General features: G+C 47.7%; 1 protein-coding gene across 1 annotated transcript in view; it reads right to left on the bottom strand.

Moving 5' to 3' along the window:
* Window positions 1-8,519: 8,519 nt before the first annotated feature.
* Window positions 8,520-26,608, bottom strand: part of VDR (vitamin D receptor) — a 49,227-nt gene continuing 31,138 nt past the window's right edge. Inside the window, exons 4-9 of the mRNA XM_004384543.1 lie at window positions 24,926-25,110; window positions 24,547-24,661; window positions 19,098-19,269; window positions 10,568-10,719; window positions 10,241-10,357; window positions 8,520-8,780 (exon numbers count right to left, since the gene is read on the bottom strand). Coding sequence (XP_004384600.1) covers window positions 8,521-8,780; window positions 10,241-10,357; window positions 10,568-10,719; window positions 19,098-19,269; window positions 24,547-24,661; window positions 24,926-25,110 — 1,001 coding nt within the window. The 3' untranslated portion in view covers window position 8,520. The remainder of the gene's footprint in view (window positions 8,781-10,240; window positions 10,358-10,567; window positions 10,720-19,097; window positions 19,270-24,546; window positions 24,662-24,925; window positions 25,111-26,608) is intronic.

The raw sequence follows: 26,608 nt of genomic DNA, 5'->3' as shown, positions 1-26,608 counted from the left end.
TCCAAATAAAATGAAACCCTTGACAACTTCAATCTTTCCTCCGTTTATCATGATGTTGCTTGTTGGTCCAGTTGTGAGGATTTTTGTTTTCTTTATGTTAGTGTGTAATTCCTACTGAAGGGTGTAGTCTCTGACCTTCATCAGTAAGTGCTTCAAGTCCTCTTTGCTTTCAGCAAGTAAAGATGTTTCATCTGCATATTGCAAGTTGTTAATGAGTCTTCTTCCAATCTTGATGTCGCATTCTTCTTCATAGTCCACCTCCTCTATTTGCTCAGCATACAGATTGAATAAGTATAGGGAAAGGATACAGCCTTGATGCACACCTTTCCTGACTTTAAACCACGCAGGATCCCCTTGTTCTAATGAACGCTGGGAAAATGAATGAGAAATGATGAGACAACAAATATATAAATCAGATATGATTCTTGAAACTTGTATTCATTTACCTTTCTCAGGGCATGAGTCCCTCCTTACCAGAGAATACCGAACATCAACTATGAGTCAGTGAGACATGCTTCGAGAAGTCCGGGGTGGTGGCGGTGGTAGTGGTGGTGGTGGAAATTGGCAAAGAAAGACCCTAATTGAAAGAATTTGAAGACAGTAGTAACTAGAGTTCCATGTGTTTCAGATTTATGTTCCTACCTTCCCATCTCTCTTTCCCATACCTTTTTCCCCAGGCAAACCCATTGCCATCGAGTCAATTCTGACTCATAGCAACCCTATGGTACAGAACTGCCCCATAGGGTTTCCAAGGCTGTAAATATTTACAGAAGCAGACTACCACATCTTTCTCCCGCGGAGCAGCTGGTAGGTTGGCGCCACTAACCTTTGGTTAGCAGCCGAGTGCTTAACCACTGCACCACCAGGGCTCCTTTCTCCCAGGGCAGGTGTGAGTCACCTGGGACCGATTAGACCTATTAAGGGGCACACTTGCCCCCTGGTGGCCAGACCGCACAATGACCCCCCCTTCCAGTTCCAGAGCAGGAGTTCTTAGCTCCAGACAGAGGCAGAGATCCTGAGGAGGGGCCAAAGAGAGCCATCTGGGGTCTATCCAGAGGGCCCAGAAAGGGTCAGTGGTCAGAGGATGGGAGTAATGTCATCTGTCTGATGAAAACTTATTTGACCATCTCTCCATTCAGCCACCTAATAATGATGCTGCTACCTAATAGTGATTACTACGGAATGGTGCAAACAGTTAAACACGCTTGACTACTAACCGAAAGATTGGTGGTTTGAACCCATCAGAGACATCTTGGAGGAAAGACTTGGTGATCTGCTCCCAGAAGGTTATAGCCTTGAAAACCCTATGAAGCACAGTTCTACTTTGCAACACATAGGATTGGCATGAGGTGGAACTGACTCAACAGGAACAGGTTGGTTGGTTTGTTACTATGTGCCAGGTACTACAATAAGTGCTTTACTCAGATTATATCACTTGAGACTCACAACAACCCTACGAGATAGGTTTTATTACTGCTGTCATTTTACAGATGAAGAAACAGAGGCTCAAAAATGTTAAGGAACTTGCCCAAGGTCACACTAGTAGCAAGTGACAGAGCCAGGACTGGGATCCAGGCAGCTTATGCTGTTAACTCTTATGCTCTGCAGCTTCCACTTGTATTGCTTTGTAATCAGCTGTTTGTAGGTCTGTCTTCTCCCCCTGGGCTGTGAGTTTTTGGGGAGTGGTGGCCGCCACTTATTGCTCTACCCCCAGCACTGAGCTCAGAGCCGTGTCTGTGCTTAGAAACCTCAGGACTGCACAGCCCGGCTGGACCTCAGTGGGAACCTGGGGCCTCCCCCACTCCCAGCATGGAAGGTGCACAGAGACCCCAGGCATAAGATTTCAGCAGTTGGCTGAGGTGTGAAAGCATCAGATTCTCCACCTGCTGTGACTCCAAAGGCTGTCTGGAAAGCCAGTCAGTAGGTTCCTTATCCATTCTGCCCATCTCTGGAGGGAAGGGAGCTGGCCATTGGCGTGAGAAGTAAACACCATCAGGTACAGCAGCAGGGACTCAAGGCCTTGCTAGATCTCAGTCAGCATCGCAGAGCTAGAGGCATAGAGCAATTAACTCAAGCCTATCCTGTAGGGAAGTAGCACCACCTAGTGGTGGAGCTCAAAATGATTTAAAACACCACCAGTAAAACCAGTTATCGCAGAGTTCGACTCCTGGCAACCCATGTGTGTTGTAGTAGAACCGTGCTCCATAGGATTTTCAAGTGCTGATATTTCAGAAGTAGATCTCCAGGCCTTTCTTCTGAGATGCCTCTTGGTGAACTGGAATCTTGGCCAGCAGCCAAACATCTGCACCGCCCAGGAACTCTGACTTCAACACAAACAGCAGATAATCCAGGGCGGGTCGGGGTGGGGGTGTGTGTGGACTGGGAGCACCTTTCTAGGGAGGGGGCTGTTGGGACTATTGTTGTCCCCCTTCTTGAAGCCAAAGGGAAGGGCCTGGAAAGCCTTCCAACCTGCCCTCCCCAAGGCAGAGCAGCCAAAAGGGAGGGCCTGGTTGTACAAAATGTAAAGGAAACACCCTCAGCCCTACCTGCCCTTGGCTGAAGAGAGCTGCCTAGCTCCAGGTCACGCTCTCTTCCTGGGGACAGCCTAGCCTAGACCAACAGTGGCTAGTCTGTGCAGGGATATAAAAACCCAGCTCTTTGCCCCAACTCGTGACAACCTGAAAGGCCACCCCAGCTCTGAGATCCCCATTAGGGTTGGTTGAGACCTTTGTTGAGACTCCATTGCAGCCCAGCTTTTCCCTCTCCCAATCCTGTTTCCTTCTCTAAACTGGTGATCCTTCGAGTACTCCCTAATAAACTCCCTGCACTCCAATCTACATTTCAGAGTAGGCATGCCTGGAACCCTGCAACACTATCCCATATATCATATATGATATGTCTGAATACCAGGATTCAGAGCAGTTGTATGGAGAGTGTCCTCCAGAGTGCCCCCACCAGCTCTCCTGGCTCCACAGCCTGCTATGCTGCTGGGCCACTTGGAACGCAGACTCTTCCAGTAGCCTCACAGGTCCCTTCCCCATGACCAGCAGTAGCTGCCAAAAGGATACTGGAGTGATGAGGCACCTCCTTGGCCGTGCTGGGAGGGCCAGATGTCACTCATTTTGTTTGTCACCTGCAGGGCCATGAGGCAGGCAGACAGACCCCACACTGCACAGGCAGCCTCTAAGGAGCCCCAGTAGAAGCTATCAAAGCTGACCCGAGGGCTCCAACCCCTCCAGGCAAGCCCCAGGACTGAAAGAATCAATGTTTACTGGCATAGCAGTGATCTATTTGTGTCACATGAAGTTCTGAGCTTATCAACCTCATGGCCTGTGAGGTGATTTTCCCTTATGGCTCTTTTGAGGAACAGACCTGCTCCCAGTATCCAGTTGCAGCGTAACTTGATATGAGGGGAAGATGTTCCCTACATATCCTTTATATGATGACAAGCAGTGTAGTGGCTGTTCTGCCCAGCAGATCAACAGAAGCATGTTGTACCAGAATCCTCAGTGAGTCATCCACCGTTAGTTCTAGGTAAGCACACACTGTGTAGACCAATGTGTCCAGTAGAACTTTCTGCAATGATGGAAGCGGTCGGTATCTGCCTTGTACAATATGATAGCCACTTGAAATGTGGTTATTGGGGCCAAAAAACTAAAATCTTGCTTTCATTTAATTTTCATTAATTTAAATTTAAATGAGCAAATGTGGCTTTCCAGTTCCAGTCAAATCTAGTCAGACACATGGCGACTCCATGTGTGGCTGAGTAAAGAATTGTGCTTAAGGTTTTCAATGGCCGTGACCTTTTGAAAGCGTCCCTGGGTGACTGTTAACCTAAAGGTGTGGAAGAAAGCCCTGGTGATCTGCTTCCGTAAAGATTACAGCCAAGAAAACCCTATGGAGCAGTTCTACTACTCTGTAACACATGGGGCAGCCATGACATGGAATAGACTGTACAGCAATTGGGTTTTTTTTGTTTTTGACCTTTCAGAAGTAGACTGTCAGGCCTTTCTTCTGAGGTGCTGCTAGGTAGATCAAACCGCCAACCTTTTGGTTAGTAGCCAGACGTTTAACCGTTTGCACCACCCATGGGTTCCTCACATGGGGCTAGTTGTTACCTTACTGAACAGCATGGGTGTAGAACCAAAACTTGTAGTGTGAAAACTTAAAATCACCTTATCCCAGCTATAAGATCTTCTCAAGGTCCATTCTTCCCAGCTGACCTGGAAAAGTTTACTACAATACACAGCCTTGGAGATTTTGCGTTCTTCAAGATCATCTATGTTAAATGCCACTCTCCTAACACTTTTAAGAACTGCAGTCTCGATATGTCTCCAGTCAGGGACATGCTCGTTTACATAGCTGTTGACTTCCTTTCTCTAAGTCCATATATTTTTCATAATAGAATAGCCCTAAAGCGTCATTCCCAGTTCTTCCACTCCCATCCCTGCCCAGAGTGACAAGTTTTAGGTTTTGGTTTCAAATCTTTTCAGATGCTTTTGAAAAATAAAAGTAAGCCACATCTACAGGTTCTCAGGCCAGCTTACCCTAAATGAATACATAGATTGGGCCTGATTTCCCCTTTTATAAATCACAATGTCGTGTTCTTCGTTATTTTTGTTTGCTGTTTTTAGTGACGTTGTCCTTTATCATAAACCCCGCTTTCCTGGGAATCAGCTCTAACTCCTCTGGGCCCCCTGAGAGTCCTGGCCACTCACCGGAGTCATTTGCATTTCTCCAAGTCGCTGGCACAGCCGCCATTTCCCACGCAAGACATCCGTGCTTGCCAACAGTTGCCTGGTTTTCATTCTTGAGGTTCTCAGAGAAGCACCACACTTGATTCCACCCAACACATCTGCCTAAACACTTCCTGAGGGTAGAGCAGTTTGACCCAGCACCTCCAATTTTCCCATCTCTGGGCCTGTTTTAGTAATGGGAACCTCCCTTACCTCCTCTTTAGCAGAGAGCTGACGAGAATGCATTTGCCAGGTCCCTCAGCTCAGTAGGAAATAGTATAGTGTAGCAGCAAATTAACAGCTTCTGGAGTCAGCTGCCAAGGCTTGAAATCCCATCTCTGTCACTTACCACCACTGTGGCTTTGGGCAAGTTATCCCCACTGCCGAATGGAGGTAACAATAGCCCATATCCCATAGTATTCTTATAAGGATAAAGCAAGTTGGTTTGCATAAAGCATTTATTTACAGCAGTGCTTGCCGCAAAGTAAGTGCTATGTAAGTATGAGTCATTTTTATTACCATGAACAAAGCTTTCTTCATTGTTTACTGGACAAACTTCTGGCATACTTTTTTTTCTCTTTGGAAATCACTCAGGAGGCACTCTTTAGAGCCTTATTTTTCTGCTTTAATTTCCAGCTTTCACCCAATGTGGCGTATTTTCCAGCCTTCCCTGTTGGCCTCACTTGGATTCTGCTACTTGCTTCTAGTTAGCCAGCAGGAGGATTTTCTTTCTCCTATAATCTGGTTGGAGCCCTGGTGGCACAGTGATTAAACATTTGGCTACTAACCAAAAGGTCAGAAGTTTGAATCCACCAGGCACTCCTTGGAAACCCTACGGGGCAGTTCTACTCTGTCCTACAGGGTCACTATGAGTAGGAATCGACTTGATGGCAATGAGTTTGGTTTTTTTGGTTTAGAATCTTGTTTATTTGGCATTTTAGTGTGCACTTCCCTGGGCTTCCAATAATATATTTTAAAAGACTTAGATTTATAAATGCCTACTTTCATGCCCTCTCATTCTAAAAGAGAATAAATGATAATATTTTCTCCCAGTTCAGGCCCCATGAAACCTCACTTTTCCTACCTCTCTTTTCCTCCTAGTTCCTAGACTTCCCTTGGGGAGTGGCCTGGGCTGCTGTGGGCTCCAGGGCTGAGTAACTGATGTTCTCAGTATCCAGGAGAGTCCCTGGAGAAGCCAGAGACAGAGGGAGAGCTGGGAAGGTAGAGATTACAAAGACAAATGCATTTTATTGATAAGGCAACAGCATTATACAGGATGAGGCAGAGACTCCATCAGGCCAGGGCCACAGGCAGGTGGGGGTCTGATTCACATTGAGACACAGGCTGAGGTGCCCCCTCCTCCTCCCTCTGATGAGTCAGTGAGTTACAAGCCCAGGAAGGAAGGAAGGGATCCCGGATCTAGACTTCTTCTGTCTAAAACCCAGGGCTGCCCCCAAGGGACTGGATCAGCCCCCAGGGGATGGGAAATGGGGTCTGAGCTCAAGCGTGGTATGTTGAAAAGCGCACTGGACCACAAATCCAAAGTCTGGGTCCAGTCCTGGAGCTATTTCTAACTAGTTATATGAACTTGGGTTAGTCAACCAGTCCTCCTAAAGAAGCGGCAGTTTTCTTTAACAAGGGGTTGAACTAGTTGAGCAATTTTCAAGCTCTTTCTGAAAAGCAAGCTGGACCAATGTGTTCTGCTGCTAAAATCAAATAACAAGGCCTCTCCCTAATTTATAGAGTAATAACAACAATAATAATTATATAGAATTTTCACAAGTTCTCCCTCCATAAATATCTCTTGATCAGTGGTGCTTGCTACCCTCTATATTAAAATGTAGTACAAAATGGAGTCTGATTCCGAAAAACACTCATACCTCATAAATTTAAGATTTAGCCATATGTGTGGTAGGAACGTGGCTTTCAGACGTTTTTCCACCTGAAGCATTCTGAGAAACACTGGGCTAGGTGGACACTGACGGCTCTTCCCAATGTTAAGTCTGATTCCTACTGAAGACTTCAGGGGTACATCTTGGGGGGCTTGGGTGTCCATATTCCCACTGTGGTTACAGTGTTGATATAGTGAATGAAGCTGTGGTCCCCAAACTCAAGTAACCATCTGAAGAGCCCTCTATGACTCCTGATGGAAGAACTCCCTTCTACACGGGTCCCAGGCACCTACAACTCATGCTCACCAAGGACACCACCCCCTTCCCTGCCCTGAGCAAACTGACCAAGAGTTCCCACATCCTGGGCTGACTCAGGAGTCATGGACACCCCCTCTCTGCCTTGCCTCACAAGCCCCTTTTGACTTTTGAGAGGTACAGTGAGGCTAAAAAGGGAACCAGCCCTAATCATTCCACCCCAGAATGCTCTCTCTGACCAGCCACCAGAGGCCAACTCTATCTCCCTCCACACACACGCTGAGGTGGGTGGAGCACTCACTCCTGGTTCTACTGAGTAAACAGTAGTCTTGGAACTATACTAGGCAGGTAGGAAGAGCATGACTTGGGATGTTGGGGTCTGAAAGTTCTTCATCCACCCTGCAAGGTGGAAAAGATGTGGCCCCTAGCCAGGAAGCAGAGAGGGCACTGCTTCTCCAGGCTCTGGGATGATGAGGAGAGTGGGCCAATTTCTGGAGCCCTTAGCCATCATAGGGTGAGGCCTACCAGTCCCTGTGGCTGCTGGGGGTGGTAGTGTCTGGAGCCAGTGGCAGGCTCTCTCTCCTGGGTAGGGAGGTAAGGCACCGGTGGGGTGAGGAGTAGGGGCAGCACTGGGTGCTTTCTGCTCAGGGGCAACTCAGTCCTGCCACACGGATTACTGGAGGGAAAGCTTCCACCACACCACCCCTTAGGTTCCAGGCTGAGGAGCCGTGGGCTTGGTGGCAGGGGCAGCCTGTGGCCATCATCCATTGCTCTTCTGTGAGGCTGGGTTTATCCATTCCTCACTGCCCAGGCCCTGCTTTCCACCCTTCTGGGCCTCCAGGTAGGTGGGTTCTGGGCCAGTGGTCCCAGCAATGGGGAGAAAGCCTAACTTACCAGAGCTACTGCTGGGAGAACGGTGGGGCTTACCATGGCGACGTGATGAAGGGGGCACTGAAGGGCTAGGCAAATGCACTTTGGGCAGCGAAGGTTGGGGAGGGGGCAGGTGTGACCCCAGTCACCTTGTTTTTGGTCATCCTTGGCAATGAGTGTCCTTGACCGGCCAGAGGAAGGAGGCCTCATTGTGCCCCTTTGCTCTGGGACAGAACAGCACACACTGACAGCAGGACGGGGTGGGAGTGGAGTGGGTGCATGAGCCAGTTATTTATTGTGGGTACGGTCGGGGGAAAGAGGGCCCCACCAGGCTCTGGACAGGTGGGCTTGGAGTGGTGGGAGGTACAGTTATCTGGGTCCCTGAGGAATGGGTGCGTTTCTCCTGCCAGCCTGCTCCCTAGGCACTGGCCAGTAGCCACTTCCAGAGTGGTAGGGGCATCCCTGGGAAGGACCCTGCCTTTTGGCCTCTGCCCTCTGCCCTCACTTGAGTTTCTTTGCCAAATAGACAGCAACTGCTCTTGACTGAGGTCTGCAGGGATGGGGGCAGCCTGGGGCCTGCAGGGAAGGGGGCCTGGTGTTTAGGCTGGGCAGAAGAGAGCATGGGCTGGGCATGGAGGGGCGATGAGGGAGAAGGGGATGAATTCCAGGGGGGGCAGGAAGAGCAGCTAGGCAGTGGCCAGACCAGGCCCGGAGCACACAGCCCCTGAGAGGTGGCCCCACCCAGGCGCCTCCGCAGGCTGCCCTGGTCAGGAAATCTCATTGCCAAAGACCTCGAGCAGGAGGGGTGTGAGCTTCATGCTGCATTCGGGATGGAAGGAGAGGCAGCGGTACTGTTTGGAGTGCTCCTCATTGAGGCTGCGCAGGTCGGCCAGCTTCTGGATCATCTTGGCATAGAGCAGGCGGCTGCCCGGCGGTGGGTGGCGGCAGCGGATGTAGGTCTGCAGCGTGTTGGACAGGCGGTCCTGGATGGCCTCGATCAGTGCGGCGTCCTGCACTCCAGGACGGTCTGTAGACACAGGACAGAGGAGGCACAGGAGCTCCGAGCCAGGTCTTCACCGCTCACTCTCCCCACCCTACCTCTGCCCATAGACACCCAACCATAGCAACCCCTTAGGCCACCCCTGTACGCTGCTTACCTGTGACATCCAGAGCTCAAAGCCTCCAGGGACTTCTCACTGCATTTAGGATGAGGTGCCAAGGCCTTCCTGGGGCCCATCTTGCCCTGCCCCCACCTGGCCTCTCTCCTTCTGTCTCTATGCCCAGGCCTCCGGTCAGTACCCTAATGTGCCATGCTCCCTGGCTTCCAGGCTGCAAGTTTGCCTTCTCTCTGCCTGGAACTTGGCTCTTTTATCTTTGCTGGCTTTTACTGATCCTTCAGGTTGTTGTTAGGAGTCGATTCCGACTCAATAGTGTTCCCATGTGACAGAGTAGAACTGCCCCATAGGATTTTCTAGGCTGTAATCTTTGCGGGGGCAGATCGCCAGGTTTTTCTCCCACAGAGCTGCTGGGTGGATTTGAACCTCCAACCTTTTAGGTTAGCAGCCGAGCACTTAACCGTTGTGCCACCAGGGCTCCTTTAGGTAGCGGCTTAAAAGACCTTCCTCCAGGAGGCCATTCCTAACCACTCCTTCTCCCCAATCCCCAGGCTGCACTAAGGTCTCTCCTGTTATACCCTCCGATGGTATCACACACTTCTTTACCTTTAGAAACTTCATCACATTAGGAATTAGCTGTTAACTAGTAATTATCTGTTAATATCTCCTCCTAAACTTCATGGGAGAGAAGTTTGTGACTTGCTTGCTACTGCTGAATCCCCGTGCCTAGCACAGTGCCTGGCACCTCATGGGTGTCAATAAATTGCTGTGGAGTATATGAACGAGTGAGTGTGTGAATGCTGGCTCGGGGGGAGGGGGGTACCCGCATACAGATGCCACTCACTTGTCCTCCACCCTGAACACATGTCCAGTCTGAGGTAGGGCCACCCCCTTTGGGCCTCAACACCAACATAACACCCTCTGGACCTCTGCCTTCTCTCCCTCTTCCTACCCCAAACAGGCATAAGGGGTCAAGGGTCACAGGACCCTGCCTCCAAAATCAGTCAGACTCATCCATCAGGCACCACCAGGGTTTCGTAACCTGTCTCCCAAAGGGAAACTCAAATGTCAGGGAAGTCCTATCCAATTCATACAAGAGCAAAGACTGAGTATTAGAAACATGCAGGACTGTCTGTGGCCTGTCAGGTGGGATTCGGCGCAAATACTGTGCAAAGCCAAAGGCAGTGAGGGACTCCGCAACATACCCACGTCACAGGGGCTGTACAAACCCAACCCAGTGGACCTTTTCCTTGTCTGCCTCTCCTTTTGCTCACTTCTCCCCCCAGATTGCCCTGCTGGCCTTCAGCATTCCTGTGTCCTTCACATGCCCCACTTCCCAGGTCCTCAAGTTCCTCACTGTGAGGTACCATACCTGGGGAGACGATGCAGATGGCCATGAGCAGGACATGCTCCTCCTCATGCAAGTTCAGCTTCTTCAGTCCCACCTGGAACTTGATGAGGGGCTCGATCAGCTCCAGGCTGTGTCCAGCTATGAGAGAGAGTGGCCACGTGCTATGGGCAGAGCTGAGAAGCCACCCACCCCATCCCATCCCACTTCCAACCCTGACTGGGCCTGACCCTCCCTTCTCTCCCTGTTGTTGCCTAGCCCCCTCCCATGTGCCTGATGGGGGCCCGTGACCCCAGGAGGGATGAATCAGAGTCTAGGAGCAAGAGAGGGAGGAGCAGAGGCCAGACGCACCTTTGGTTACATCACTGACACAGTACTTGTAGTCCTCACTGCCGCAGGTCCAGGACATGTCGTCCATGGTGAAGGACTGATTGGACCGCAACATGATGACCTCGATGGCACTTGACTTCAGCAGCACGATCTGGTCCTCAGGGGTGAGGTCTCTGCCGGGGCAGGCAGGAAGGGCTCAGGTTACTGCTCAAGACCTTTAGGTCATGCAAATCACTTGAGTGTTTCGGCAAGTATACACATGCCAGGTAACCAGCAGGTGCCCTGGGTCCTCCAATGAGGAGGTTGCAGCCTGGCTGGAAAGCACAAGACTACCCCTTGAGGGAGAACAAGTCAAGACTGATCTTGTGCCAAGGTGAGAAGTGAAATAGCCCAAAAACCTAAGCAAGGAAAATCCTGTGACTTTCCATGGTCTCTGAGGACTAAGCAGCCAGAGTTAGGGAGAGGAAGATAGAAGCTAAGGAAGCCCTGGCATTATGTCATGAATTTGATGGTCTGCAAATAGCATGGCCAGAGTCATTTTCAACAGCTCCCACTCTTTCAAAATTTCCTCTTCCTCTTCCTGCTCTGGTCCCTCCCAGTAGTAAAGCTCAGCCAACTCTGTCTCCAGGACATTTCTTGAGCCCTTGACTTCCTTCCCACTCTCACCAGAACTGCCCTGGTTCAGAGTTCCAGCATCTTCTTACAGTAGCCTCCTGACTGGAATCTGGGACTCAATTCTTTCAGGTCTCTCATTACTTACTGCTACCAGACAGAAATGCCATTTCTGTGTTGAGAAATCCCTATTGGCTCTTCATTACCCTAGGATCAAGGCTGTACTCTGTAACTTGACTACAGACTAATCATTGAGCTCTGAGCACAATGAAACAAAACCAAACCCATTGCTGCTGAGTCAATTCCAACTCACAGCGACCCTATAAGACAGAGTAAAACTGTTCCCATAGGGTTTCCAAGGAGTGGCTGGTGGATTCAAACTGCCAACCTTTTGGTTAGCAGTCAAGCTCTTAACCACTGTGCCACCAGGGCTCACAAAGAGAGGATCAATAAACATATGTTGATTGAGTCAAGAGGCCAATGACTAGTTCGACTATTGTGAGTCCCGAGCTGGGCTTTTTTGAACAAGGGCAGGGAAACAGCAGGATCCACAGATCAACTTGCTTCTGGTTTTTCCTCCCTTTCTCTCTCTGACTGTATGTTTCCTCCTGGATCTCCTTAGACAGGCTGTCATCCTCTCTGTGGCTGCGCTTAGACATGTAAAAAGATGGAAAGTGGATGTCAGCTGATGAGAGTTCTGTATCAACAGGTTGCAGGTGATGGGGAATGAAAAAACTCACGATCAGGATGGCCAACAAAGGATGTGCATTGAAAAAACCCCCACAAAATGCTAGAGTTAGAAGGACCTTTTAGAGACAACATGGTCCAATCCCTTCTTCAGTATTCCTGACGGATGGTTTTTCTGCAGCCTCTGGGATTCTCGAAGTGCCAGGGAGCTCATGGCTTCTAAATGCAGCCATGAGGTTGTTACTCCTAGGGTTTAAAGCCCCTCCTTCTATTGAGCTACAATTTATACAATGGATAATACATGTCATCCATTGCTTATATGAGGAACACAAAACCAGACTTTCCCATTAATCATGGCACATCCCTTAAACCATTTAAAAAAGCTACCATGTCCCCGTTTAATCTTCTGCAGGATGATGTTGTTAGCTGCCATCAGGTTGGTCCCCCAACTCATGGCAACTCCATGCACAAGGAACAAAATGCTACCCAGTCTTGTGCCATCCCCATGATCAGTTGTAGGTTTTCATTGGGTAATTCTTTGGAGGTAGATCAGTTGGTCTTTCTTCCTAGTCTGTCTCAGTCTGGAAACTCTGCTGAAACCTGCTCAGCATCATAGAAACACGGAAACCTCTACAGACAGATGGGTGGTGGCTGTGCGTGAGATGCATTGGCCAGGAATTGAACCTAGCTCTCCTGCACGGAAGGCGAGAATTCCACCACTAAATAGACAGTCCTAATGACATGGTGGAGCCCTGGTGGTGCAGTGGTTAAGAGTTCAGCTGCTAACCAAAAAGGTGGGCAGTTCAAATCCACCAGCTGCTCCTTGGAAACCTTATAGGGCAGTTCTACTCTCTCCTATAGGGTCACTAAGAGTTAGAATCAACTCGACAGCAATGGGTTTTGTTTTATTTTGTTTTAATGACATGGTAGGGAGCCCTGGTGGTGCGGTGGTGCAGTAGTTAAAGCGCTTGATGCTAACTGAAAGGCTGGTGGTTTGAACCCGCCATCCGCTTCATGGGAGAAAGATGTGGCAGTCTGCTTCCACAACGATTTACAGCCTTGGAAACCCTATGGGGCAGTTCTACTCTGTCCTATAGGGCTGCTATGAGTTGGAATCGACTCGACAGCAATGGGTTTGGGTTTTTTTGGTTAATGGCATGGCATCTAGACATCTCACCATCCTTGTCACTTTTCTTTAGATGCTCAATCCACATTTAAAAAAGAAAATAAACATCACTTCCATTTTGGTTTGATTCATTATACACGTAAAACATGTTCATTGTTAAATTTTTGGAAAATACCAAAAAATATATTAAAGCAAATACAAATTGTTCATAACTAGTTAACATTTTGGTGTATTTCCTTCCTTTTTTTCTTTGCAAATATCCTTTTTCTTTACATAGACAAATTTGTACGAATTCTGTGTCCCACTTGCTACATCACCAAACATTCTTCTGCACAGTTGTTAGTGCGTTGCATAATGTTACATCATATCAATATACCAAAAAAAAAAACTAAACCCATTGCCGTTGAGTCGATTCCGACTCAGAGTGACTCTATAGGACAGAGTAGAACTGACCCATAGGGTTTCCAAGGAGCAGGTGGTGGATTCGAACTGTCAACCTTTTGGTTAGCAGCCACGCTCTTAATCACTGCCCCACCAGGGCTCCATCGATATACTGTAAGTTATTTAATGTCTCCCATTTACCTATTTTTGGGAAATTTTGGTTGTTTCTAACTTTTGCTGTTATAAATAATTCTGTGAGGAATATCTTATACATAACCTCTTGCTCAATGCCCCACTCAAAATGAATGATCAGAAGTGAACACATATCCCATAGGTGCTTTGGCCGGAAGAGATTTTAGTATCACTTCTTATTATTCCTATGAAAGCAAACTAAAATGACCCCAAGTTAGCCCCCACAGCCTGGGAATATGGGGACTTTCTCAGTACAGTTCATAGCAGAATTGGGGAGGGTGGTGGACAGGGGGTACAGGTGGATTTAAAGGGGACACTGATGAGATCTTGTTCCTGCTATGATAGGTGCCAGCTCAGGCTCTGTCCTACTCCCTGGACCTGGGTAACATTTATAATCTAATCAGTCTTTACACCTGAGGCTGCTTCTGAGCACTTGCAATGTGCTCTGAAAATAGGCTGCTGTCTCGTCTTTCCCACCCCTCGCTCCAAGGCTGAGTCCAGCCGCTCCTCTCCTGCATTCCCACGGTACCTCCAGCAGGTCTCTAGTGAAGCTCTCACCTCTCACCTGCAATAGTTTGTTTACATGTCTATCTCTTCCATCAGACACTGAATATCAGACACTGAATCCCTGGAGGCCAGGGACTGAGTCCTAGTCAACTTTTATCCTTACTAGTTTATATAAGAAACTTGTTTGTTGGATGGATGAATGAAAGAATGAATGTGGAGGGCTGGGCACAGGATGAGGGAAGCATTATGATCTCCAGGCCTTTGGCTCAGGGGATGGGAACGGTAGTAACGCTGAAGGCATTCAGCACACATGGCTAGGCTCCAGTCAGTTTTGCCTGGTCCCTCATCTACCACCCTGGCAGTGATGCCTGGGTCCATGATTCTTGGATCCAAGGCTGCTCCTAGCCATTTAGCTGCCACTACTGACACTACTTCCTCATGCACTTCTTTTGCAGGTAGACAAGAAGGGAGGTTCATGGGGCACAAACTGAGAGACTGAGGGAGAAGGGGCTGAGGGAGGAAGCAAGGCCAAGGCCACACCTCAGTGAAGTTCACACCCAGTACAGTCCCGCCCCACTTTGGTCCCATGCCTGCACTGGAATCTCATCCTGTTCCTCCCCTCCCCTACTCCCCCCCACAAGACTCTCATCTTGCCCTCCCATACCCTCCATCCCTGCCTACAGGCAGCAAGATCAAAGCCACCAGGGATGTAGCCACTGTTCTTTCACTTCTTGGAAAAACAGAACCCCTAAGCACGGAAACCGGTAGAACCAGGGAGCTATTGGCCTGGTCTTGCCTTGGCCCATTGGAACCTGAGCTCAGGCTCCAGTCCAGGCTCAGCATCACCTCTAGCCAGTCACAGAGAATGTCCATATCAGTGTCTCCCTAGAGAGCTTTTGCCAAGGCCTGCCCTGTTTTTATGGGAAAACATTCCACTCTGGGACTTCTCAAGTCATGCTGAAGAGACAGAAGCCAACCCAAGACTGTACAGGATCAATTTAATCAATTTTGCATCTCCACTACCTCCTCCTATGTAGCTCACTTTGACCACGACTGCAGGGCTAGACTAGAGAACTCTGGGGAAAAGGAGTCTTGGGAGGAAAGGAAGGGGAGAGACTTCAGCTCAGCCCTTCAGAGAGAAATTGAGAGGAGAGTAGTACTATTTGAGTCAATGCATATGGGGCGGGGGGTTCATCACGGGCGTCCTGGGTTGGCACAAACAGTTAAGTGCTTGGCTGCCAAATGCAAGGTTGGTGGTTCGAGTACACCCAAAGACGCCTTGGAAAACAGGCCTGGCGATCTACTTCCAAAAAATCAGCCACTGAACATCTTATGGAGCACAGTTCTACTCTGACACAAATGGGCTCCCCATGAGTTGGCAACTGGTTTAAGGGATAGGGATCAAGGGCATGGAAGAAAAGTGGGATCTTGGGTTACTTAGTAGAGAGGGCAGTGTCGGGGTAATCTGGTTAAATGAGTAACTTTCTTTGTAGGACAGTTTTCCCATATGCTCAACCCAAGCCATCGCTTAAAATCACCAAACTTTAGCATCTGGAAAGGGCCTCAGGGCCATCTCGTCCAACTCCCCACTAGAGCAGGGAAGAATGAACCCTGCGTAGATGAAGATTCCCCCTCAGAATTGGGAATGGAAGCTGGTTGCCACAGTGTACACAGAAACCAAAAACCAAACCCTGCCGTTAAGTCGCCTCCGACTCATAGCAACCCTATAGGGCAGAGTAGAACTGCCCCACAGGGTTTCCAAGGAGTGGCTGCTGGATTCAAACTGCTGACCTTTTTGGTTAGCAGCCAAGCTCTTAACCACTGCGCCACCACATAAAGACAAAAACTCATTGCCATCAAGTTGTTTCCGACTCATAGCGACCCTCTAGGTCGGAGGAGAACTGTCCACAGCATTTCCAAGGAGCGGCTGCTGGATTCGAACTGCCGACCTTTCGGTTAGTAGTTGAGCTCTTAACCACTGCACCACCACACAGGCACCTTGAAATGTTTTTTTCTCTCTCTGTTTACATAAAGCAAGCTTTTGGAATACATGGAGTTTGCAAACAGTAAGGTAGAGTAGAGGAGGGAGTTGGAACCTGTGCTGAGCGGAACTTGTTGTCAGTTCCAAGGAAGGGCTCTGAAGGGTAAATCCCAGGCAGAGTGCAATGCTGGGCTCAGACGCTCGGTTCTTGTTCCTGTCTCACTGCCAGAGTGGCCCTCCATACTTTCTCTGCAACCAAAATGTACGACTCAGCGAGTGTCTTAGCAGTGTTTGTTTTTCTTTTCTTCACAATTTTCACATTAATTTCAGGGGAACAGTATTGGAGAGTTCCTGGTATATGTGTTGGTGGGAGGAATACAATACAGGTAACTGCTGACCTGTGATGTATTTGGGTTATGATGAACCGTTCTTATAACGGTCTTTTTTTCGTACATCGTATCGTTAGTAATGTGTGCTACGTACAGTGTTGCAATGTGCAATTTGCTGATGTTATTCTCAGATGTTCACTCGCAAATGTTCAGTTTGATGATTTACTGTTCAAAACGCTGCCGTATTGCAGGCTATGGCCTGGTCTACAATGAAGTTGATGTTGGAAATCATAACGGTTAGAAAGTTAGGCAATGTTCAACTCTAATGACATACAATTGAACTGCGCATGTGCCTGGCAGCCTTTATGACTCCAACTTCATTGTATGACACTGAAGCCTACTTCACTCTAGACCAGGCCTATAGCGTGATTTTATTCATCGTTTTGTACCATAAGAAGCATCAATTGTTAATTTGAAATGAGTATTTGACTTACGTCAGAACCGACTTACAAATGAGCCATTGGAACAGAACTCCACCTTCAGACAGGAACTACCTATAACAGACGCAGCTGCCTCAGGGTAGAAAAAACTGGGAAGAGCTGGGTTAGCTCCGTGAATTACCATCATCTAGCTGGAAACGAAGGTCCCTGGATGGTGCAAGCAGTTTGCGATCAACTGCTAACCTAAAAGGTTGGTGGTTGTAACTCATCTAGCAGCTCTGCAGAAGAAAGGCCTGGAGAACTGACTTCATAAAGATTACAGCCAAAAAAAAACCCACCCTACGGAGCTCAGGTGACATGGGGTCACCAGGCTACCACGAGTAGGAATGGACTCGATAGCAACGGGTTTATTTTTTGTTTTAGTTGGTGTTTTGAACTGTGTCCCTCAAAAATATCTGTCAACTTGGCTAGGTCATGATTCCCAGTATTGCATGATTGTGTACCATTTTGTAATCTGATGTGATTTCCTTATGTGTTGTAAACTCTGTCACTATGATGTAATAAGATGGATTAATGGCATTTATACTGATGAGGTCTACAAGATTAGATAGTGTCTGAAGCCAATCTGTTTTGAGATATAAAAGACAGAAGCAAGCAGAGACACACGGGAATCTCACACCACCAAGAAAGCAGTGTCAGGAGCAGAGCACATCCTTTGGACCTGAGGTTCCTGGGCTGAGATGCTGCCAGACCAAGGGAAGACTGATGCATCGCAAGGGCCATCTTTTAGAGCCAACAGAGAGAGAAGGCCTTCTCCTGGAGCTGATGCTCTGAATTTGGACTTGTAGCCTACTGGACTGTAAGATACTAAACTTCTCTTTTTTAAAGCCATCCACGTGTGGTATTTCAGTTATAGCAGCACTAGATGACTAAGACAGCTGGAAATGAACCAATTTAGACAGTAATTAATGGCTTCCCTACACATCAGAGAGATCCACAAAACAATAAATGGCACTTCATGTTAGTTTCCATCCAGAACTGGCCAATGTCCAAGCACTTTCTTGCTCTCAGTGTTCCACCACAGGGTCTGAGCTTCAGTATCTGGGCTGCAGTACCTAGGAGCTGCAGAGCTGCTACACCAACAACTATTGCCACTACATGAGATGATTATAATATTGCTTGACATTTATTTATTTATCTCTATTTCCTAATCACACTGTATATGTATTTTATGGCAATGTACCAAAACGAATGTCTGAAAATAACATACATAAATATAGAGGCAACTATATCTACTAAAAACTTCAATGCTATATTGCTTTATGAATATTTAATACTTCATGAATATTTAAATGGAAGTACTGTGCACACCATTATTATCAAAACAATAAAACACTTGTTATAAACTACACCGCAGACTGGACCTGTGAATGAATCCATAAGAGAGGATCTCCACTCCAGTAGAATTCCTGATACCTATCTATTTTGGCAAAAAATGTCTCAGTATGGTTAGGAAATGGACTTTTAATGTAATTTTGGGTGAAGGATGCCCTGGTCATATATGCCAGTAAACCTGCCCCCTGTAGGATTCTGATATTCACAAGTCTATGTGTTCAACTCTTTCTCTTCTCTATCGTTTCATTCTGGTTCCAGTAATGGGAGTTGAGGGGGTTAATTTAAAGGGATAGTACAAAGATTAGATGCAAGTCAGCTGAAGTGGACATAGCATGAACTAGGAGTTCTAGGCCTGGCTCTGCCACTCTGGCTCCAACACCAGATAGCAATCCTGGGCTGGCCACTGAACCCCCCTGGGCTTTTGTTCTATCACCCAGAAAATACAGTGCTGGCCTGAAGAGTCATGCTGGGCTGGCTGAATCGGAAGCACCTGAGGTACTTCTTAGAATACAGATTCCTGGCCCTACCCCCCTAAAGGAGCCCTGGAGGCACAGTGGTTAGGCATTTGGCTGCTAACTGAAAAGTCGGCAGTTTGAACCCACCAGCTGCTCCATGGGAGAAAGATGTGGCAGTCTGCTCCTGTAAAGATTACAGCCTTGGAAACCCTATGGGGCAGTTCTACTCTGTCCTATAAGATCACTATGAGTGGGAATCAACTTGACAGCAGTGGGTTTGGTTTTGGTTTTGGTTTGGGGCCTACCCCAGAGATTCTGATTTAGGGGGTCTGGGGTAGGGCCTGAGTCTCTATTTTTGGGAAGCAGTGGTGGGTGACCCCCAAGCCTTCTTCTAGCTTAGTCTGGGATCCTGACTCTGTTTCTCTGACGTCACAGAAGCATCTTACCTGAATCCCGGTATCATCTTGGCAAAGCCGATGACCTTTTGGATGCTGTAACTGACCAGGTCAGCCAGGTGGGGCAGCATGGAGAGCTGGGACAGGTCCGGAGTCTCACAAGGGTCATTAGAGTCATCTCCTCTCAGGTCCAGGTTAAAGAAACCGGATGGCTCCATCCCATCTGGGGAAAGAGTGAGGCAAGAGAAGGAACCATTTAAGGACACTCCAGCCAGGCCTCCTCCTATCCACCCCCGTGAGGACCTCCTGTGACTGTTTCCCCCCACAGGGTCACCCTTCAGCCACAGGCTCTTCTCTGGGACTCCCCCAGTTGCTTCTTTCAGCGATGTTTGGGGTAGGAGAATCCAAGAGCCAGAGATACCTAGAGAAACAATACTTCCTTCAGCCATGATTTTCAGCCTGGCTTTAAAGACCTGTGTTGTTCCTAATGACCTCAAATCAAAAATAATTTGGGCCTAATGAACCTGTGGGGAAAATTGTTCAGCCTCACTAATAATCACAGAAATGCAAGTTAGAGCATCCACACTTTTCACCTATAAACCTAGAAATAAACCCATTGCTGTCAAGTGGATTTCGACTTATAGTGACCCTATAGGACAGAGTAGAACTGTCCCATAGGGTTTCCAAGGCTGTGATCTTTCTGGAAGCAGACTACCACATCTTTCTCCCACAGAGTGGCTGGTGGGTTTGAACCGCCAACTTTTTGGTTAGCAGCCAAGTGCTTAACCACTGCGCCACCAGGGCTGCTAAAACTAGAAATAAATGTGCTTAAATGTTGATGCCAGAAGGGCATGAACAGAACTTTCACCAAAGAGGACACCCTAGCAGCCAATAAACATATGAAAAGATGTTCATGATCATTAGCCGTTAGATGCAAATCAAAACTACAGTAAGGTACCATCTTACTCCAGCTAAAATGGCACTGATAAACAAAACAGATAACAAATGTTGGTGAGGATGTGGGGAGACTGGGACCCTTATCCATTGCTGGTGGGACTGTAAAATGGTATGATTACTATGGAAAAAGGTATAGCACTTTCTCAAAAAACTAGAAATAGAACTACCTTATGATCCAGCAATCCTACTCTTAGGTATATACCCTACAAGTAATGACATGAACAGACATATGCACACCTATGTTCATTGCTGCTCTAGTCGCAATAGTAAATAAATGGAAAAAATCAAAGTGCCTATTAATGGATGAATGAATAAGCAAATTGTGGTACATACACACAATGGAATATTACACAACTATAAAGAACAATGATGAGTCCAAGAAACATAGTATAACATGGATGGACCTGGAGGGCATAATGCTAAGCGAAATAAATCAAGCATATAAGGATGTGATGGTTAAGGCTGTGTCAATTTGGCTGGGTCATGATTCTCAGTGGTTTGGCAGTTATGTAATGATGTAGTCATCCTCCATTTTGTGAGCTGATATAATTATCCTTCATGATGCGATCTGATGTAATCAACCAATCGGTTGTAAGAGGAGTTTCCTCAGGGGTGTGGCCTGCCTCCGATATGTACGGACATTCTGGCAAAGCTCACTGGCTTTTGTTCTGGATCCTGCATCTGGCTTGTCATATTCTGACCTCTGGTTCTTGGGACTTGAGCCAGAAGCTAGTCATCTGACTTGCCGATTCTGGGATTCGCCAGCTTCCATAGCCCTGTAAGCCAGCAGCCTGCCATCTGACCCGATTCACCAGCTTCTGCAGCCCGTTGGGCCAGCAGCCTGTCGTCTGACCTGCTGATTTAGGATTCGTCAGCCCCTGCAACCATGTGAGTCAGGAGAAGCCTTCAGCCCAATGCTTGACCCACGGATTTGGGACTTGCCAGCCTCTACAACTGCATGAGCCATTTCCTTGAGATAAATCTCTCTCTCTATATATACATATACATGCTTCATTGGTTTTGCTCCTCTAGAAAACCCAGCCTAAGACAAAGGACAAATATTGTATGATCCCTCTTATATAAGAAGACAAGGGTAGATCAAGATAGAGAGACCAATGTTCACCGGTGGTTATCAGGGAGAGGAGGAGGGGTGGGGGAAGTACACTTTATACTGTACAGACTAGTGGCACCCAATATAGATGTAGAGAGCACAGCACAACCAAAGTAAAAATGAGTGTTTGAGCAAATATGGATGGGTGCAGGCAAACTCGTATATGAGTATGTACAGGTGTGTACACAGGTGAGAACAGACAGAAGTATCTATAGGTATGTGTAAATACAAATATGTGGGTGCAGGTGCATATAGTCATTGAAGATACAAATACAGATATTCCTCAGACGTAATCAAACATCTTCCAACATTGGTTTTCTGGGTTTGAAGGTTTAGGACCATAGTCTCATGGGACAACTCAGTCAATTGGCATAACATAGTTCAACAAAAATCATGATGTGCATCCTAGTGAAGTGAGTAGCAACTGGAGTCTTAAAAGCTTGCAAGCAGTCATCTAAGACACAGCTACAGGTCTCTACTCACCAGGAGTAAAACAGTAAGAAGGTAGCAAAAAGCTCAGAGAAGAAGCAAGTGTACATAAGCCACAACCTTGTCCACCCTGAGACCAAAAGAACTAGATGGTGCCTGGCTACCATTGCAGACTGTTCTGACAGGGGTCACAGGAGCTGGTCTCAGATAGAATGGGAGAAAATATGGAGCAGAAATCAAATTCTTATTTTTTAAAAAAAGCCAGACAAACTGGAACAGTAGAGAACAAAGGACTGCCCGAGACTATCACCCTGAGACACTTTAAATCTAGAACTGAGCTTATCCCCTGAAATCACCTTTTAGTGAAATAGCAGCGTGGCACACAAAATAAAGGATATTACCCATAAGATCAGTGCCCTACTTAAAAACTATCAGTCTGAAACCAAAAGGTCAACAATTACTCAAAAGCAAAGATGAGAAGATAAAGGGGAAAGGAAACTAGAGTACTGGAAATGGAACAAACGGAACACAAGGAGACTGTTGACACATTGTGATAAATATAACTATTGTCACTGAACAATATGCGTGCAAATTGTCAAATGGGAACCTAACTTGCTGTGTAAGCTTTCATCAAAAACCCAATAAAATATTATTTTTAAAAAATTACAAGATACAAAAAAAAAAAAAGTTGATGCCAGTATTTGTAAAGATGAAGGGAAGCAGGCAGTCCTATGCAGTGCTGGAGTGTCAATGGAGGGGTAAGTCTGTGGTGGTAGTCTAGAAAGCTATTTGACAAGAGGGGTCAAAAGTCTACGATTGTTCGTTCTCTCTGAATTTCTAGTTTTACAAATTCATCGTAAGAAAAAAAATCAGAATGAGTACAAATATTTAGCCACAAGCATACTGCTATACTTATGAAAAGCTGGGAAACAGTCTAGATATCCAAAGACAGAAAGTTTAGATATGTTTTTGTACATTCATTCCCCAGAATACCATGCAGTCATTGAAAATGATACTCTAGGTGTATACTGAATGACATGGAACTATGATATAATTAAGGGGAAAAAGCAAATTACCAGGCTGTGTATAGCACAATTCCACTTCTGAATACACATGTGTGTTGAAAAAAATATGAGAAAAAGATACGCCAAGTGTTAACAGTGATTATATTTCAGATTAAGTGCCCACAGTAGATTAAAGATAGATAGAGATAGACAGATGTAGGTATATATATCAAAACTCGTTGCCATGGACTCGATTCCAACTCATAGCGACCCTATAGGACAGAGTAGAACTGTCTCATAGGGTTTCCGAGGCTGTATTCTTTACGGGAGCAGACAGCCACATCTTTTTCCCAAAGAGCAGCTGGTGGGTTCGAACTGCCAACCTTTCAGTTAGCAGTCGAGCACTTAACTACTGCATCACCAGGGTTCCTTAACATATGTATACACACCTACACATAGATATATATTTGTATATTATGTATTTATTTACTTTATATTTTCTAAATGTCTACAATGAACATGCGTTACTTTTGTATAATAATTTTTAAAAATTAAAATAAAAATTTGTTTGAATTTTTAAATAAATACAGTAAAACCTGCAAAAGCCGGAATCTGTATAAGGTGGAAACCTGTCACAGAAGGAAATCTCAAATAGTATTTTCCACTAATAGATAGCTATAGAAAAGTGGTAAGACTGCACCCTATCAAAGGCAGAAAACTTGTGAGATCTGGAAAAACAAGGCAGCCCTGTCAAGTTCTGGGTTTCACTGTATATGCTCTACTGAACACACCATTGGGAAACTTCAAATTAATTAACTTAGGATGTTGCTGTGTACCGTGACATTGATTCTGACTCACAGCAACCCTATAGGACAGAGTAGAACTGCCTCATAGGGTCTCCTAGGCTGAAATCTTTATGGGAGCAGATCACCAGCTCTTTCCTCTCGTGAAGTGGCTGGCTGGTGGGTTTGAATCTCCAACCTTTCAGTTAGCAGCTGAGTGCTTAACCATTGTGCCACAAGGGCTCTTTCTAATCCATGATAGTTGACAGTGCATCATAACTCCTAAATAATAGGGAATTATTTTTTAAAGCCGAGATACTGACCAATGTATAACATACAGACTGACCCCCATTGATACACATGAACTTGCCATCACGTGAAAAGAGCAGGAAGGTGGGTAGAGAACATTTACATGTGGGCAGGAGCCCTACAAGGTGAGGGGCTCGGAGGGTCAGTCAATCCATGCCGTGGTCAGTGCTATTAGCCCCTGACCACCTCTCTCCTTTCACTTCTGGGAGGGCAGACACAATGTCTGGCTCCCACTGCTGTCCCTGCCCAGTTGGCAGTGTGAGCCCCTCCCATCTATCCTGGATCTGTGTACTGAGTCTGGAGGTACCATATCTGAGGATGCTGGCCACCTGGAAAAGAGAGGCTTTTCCATTCCTGCCTTCCTGCAGGCTCCCAGCAGAGGGCAGCAGGGTTGGGATGAGGTAGGGAGAGGAAGGACACGGGCAGGTGGAGGAAGAGGCAGGAAGGATGAAGAGCAAGGCAGAAAAAGACCATAAACAGAAAAGCATGACACAGCCCAGACTTGGCGAGCTGGAGGTGACAGGTCCTCCAGGGCCATAGGGTCCCCAGGGCTTGGGTGGAGGGTAGGCTGCAGTGGAACTCACACATTCTCCTTCCCACACCAAACTTCACCTTCCGAAGGACCCAGACTCAAAACACTGTTTAAAAGAACCAGTCACTCTTGGGGAGGGAGTCACAGGCAGAAGCCTAGCTTAGAGAAAAGAGCTTGGACTTTGGAGGCTCAGCTTCTTCCCAGTGTGGGTCCTTGGGCAAGTTAACCCTCATCTGTAAAAGAAGGGTTGTTCTGAGAACACTGTGTAGCACTTATGTGCCGTTTGCATTAGGAGGCCTTCTCCTTTCATCTGGCACCCAAAGGCAGGAGGGCAGGGAAGCCCTGTCCCTTGCTAGGTGGGTGTGGTTCTCCTTACCTGAAGAGGTTGTGTAGTGATCTGAGGAGGTAGATGCCCCGGAGAAGCTGGGTGTGTAAGGTGAGGAGGAGCTTGAGGGATGGCTCCCTCCACCCTCATTCCCATGAACTGGAGGCTGGAAGGGAAAGATGAGGTGTCAGAGGCTCACATTTCAGGGCCACCTTCCCGCCTTGGCCTTGATTTTGGACAGGAATGGCTTGGGGCAGGGGAGGCTATGGGAGGGGAAGGCCTCCCCAGTGTCAGGGGGACAGAGCAGCCTCCCCCTTCCCGGTTCTGTATCAGGGGGCCCCTTGCCCTCCGTCCCCACTCCCTGTGCCATGGCTACACCCTATGGCTCTCCATGAAGTCACTCATCCTCCCAGCCAGTAGGCGGGCATACCCGGAACTGGGTGAAGTCAGCATAAGTGGGGTCGTAGGTCTTATGGTGCGCTTCCAACAGGATGGTGATGATGTGCTGCTGCTCCTCAGACAGCTTGGGCCGCAGGCTGTCCTTCAAGGCTTCCTCCTCCTTCCGCTTCAAGATCATCTCCCGCTTCCGCTGTACCTCCTCGTCTGTCAAAATGACTGTGGGGCAGGAGGGGAGATGAGGGGTTGGGCCTGAAACTCCCCCAAGAAAACTCCCTCCAGTTGCTAAAGGCACAAGATGCTGGGGGCGGGGGCGGGAGGCATGGAGGTCTGTTCACTTCACACTGTGGGAGCTAGCCCAGGCCTTCCTGTCACGGGGGCTCATGTGCCCTGTGTTCTCCAACCCCAATGGGTGGAAGGAAAATGGGGCTTTCTATGCTAAAAAGGCAGACCCATGAGAGAGGGGGAAAATGAGGATTTGAGAGATGGGATGGTCTGTGCAGCTAGAGATCTAGTTCTCAAGATCAAGTTGGGCAAAATGTTTTAAGCTCTCTGGGCCTTCGTTCTCTCAATTACAAAATGAGAAGTTTGGGCCCTATAATCTCTAAGGCCCCTTTCTTGTTTCTTCCTCTGTAAATTGGGGAGGGTGGTGTAGGTGGATAATAACATCTACCTCAAAGGGCTGGCTCTCCTGAGAACTGAATGCATGCCTGGCACAGAGCAGATGCTCATAAAACATGAGTTCTCTTCTCTTCCCCCTCCCCTCATATTCCATGATCCTGAGCGAGACATCAGATGAGGGTGAAAGAAGAACTGTGTGGAAATTCACAGTGTTGGGTACCAGGAGATGTTGAGAAGACCCCTCTACATGGCCATCCCCAGTTCCATGTTTCCAGACATGGGACTCAGGCATCTGATCTACTCTGACCAACTCAGACACTTTGCCTCTTTGGTTCCCTGGAAAACAGCTCCTTGACATTTCTGTCAAAGGAAGTTTTCATGACCTCTTGAAGTCTTCAATTCTAATGCCTCAAAGGTCTAATCTAGAAGTTCTCCAGATGCTGGTCAGGGTGTTCCACCATAGGGAGACCTTACACTACCCTCAGGCTGGTACAGGGGCTTCTGGGGTGGCGCTACCTCACTGCTCTGGGCAGCTGCCCAAGGAGGCAGGGTTTGGAGCAAGGATGCCTGGCACAGCAGTGAGGCAAACAGACCTCCTGGCCAGGGCTTGCAGAGTGCTGACGGCAGAAGTGGGCACTGGGGCCCTCGGCCTGTAGGTACTTGCTCTATGCTGGCACTGCCAGGGCATCTGCCCACAGAACTGGGGAGTTTCACAAGAGCAGGGAAAGGAACCAGAACCCTGGAGTGGGTGGGTTCTGAGCTTTGAGAAAGGCCCACTGGATGTCCTCAGGTGGGGAGAAGAAAGGAGAGGTTGGTGGGGGTGAGGGAGAGCCTATGGGCGATGGGAGTGGGTGACCAGAGCCACAGGCCCATCAGTAAAGCATGGCCTGGGGCAAAAGTTGGAGTGTTCTCTGTACAGCTGAGGTAAACCATACCAAGAGGAGGAGGCCACACCCAGTTATTGACTCACCTGCCCAAAGAGCTGCCAACCCTCCTCCCACAGAGGGTGTCTGCTCAGACCCTAAAAGGTCAAGCGGGGAGGAAGAAGAAAGAGCAAGGAGCATCCAGGAAAAGCAGTGTGCAAGGCTCCCACCTG

Source organism: Trichechus manatus, unplaced genomic scaffold (assembly GCF_000243295.1).
Source record: "Trichechus manatus latirostris isolate Lorelei unplaced genomic scaffold, TriManLat1.0 scaffold00123, whole genome shotgun sequence".
NCBI lineage: Eukaryota > Metazoa > Chordata > Mammalia > Sirenia > Trichechidae > Trichechus > Trichechus manatus.
The sequence above is the reverse complement of the archived record's forward strand: the minus strand, read 5'-3'. Positions and strand labels throughout refer to the sequence as shown.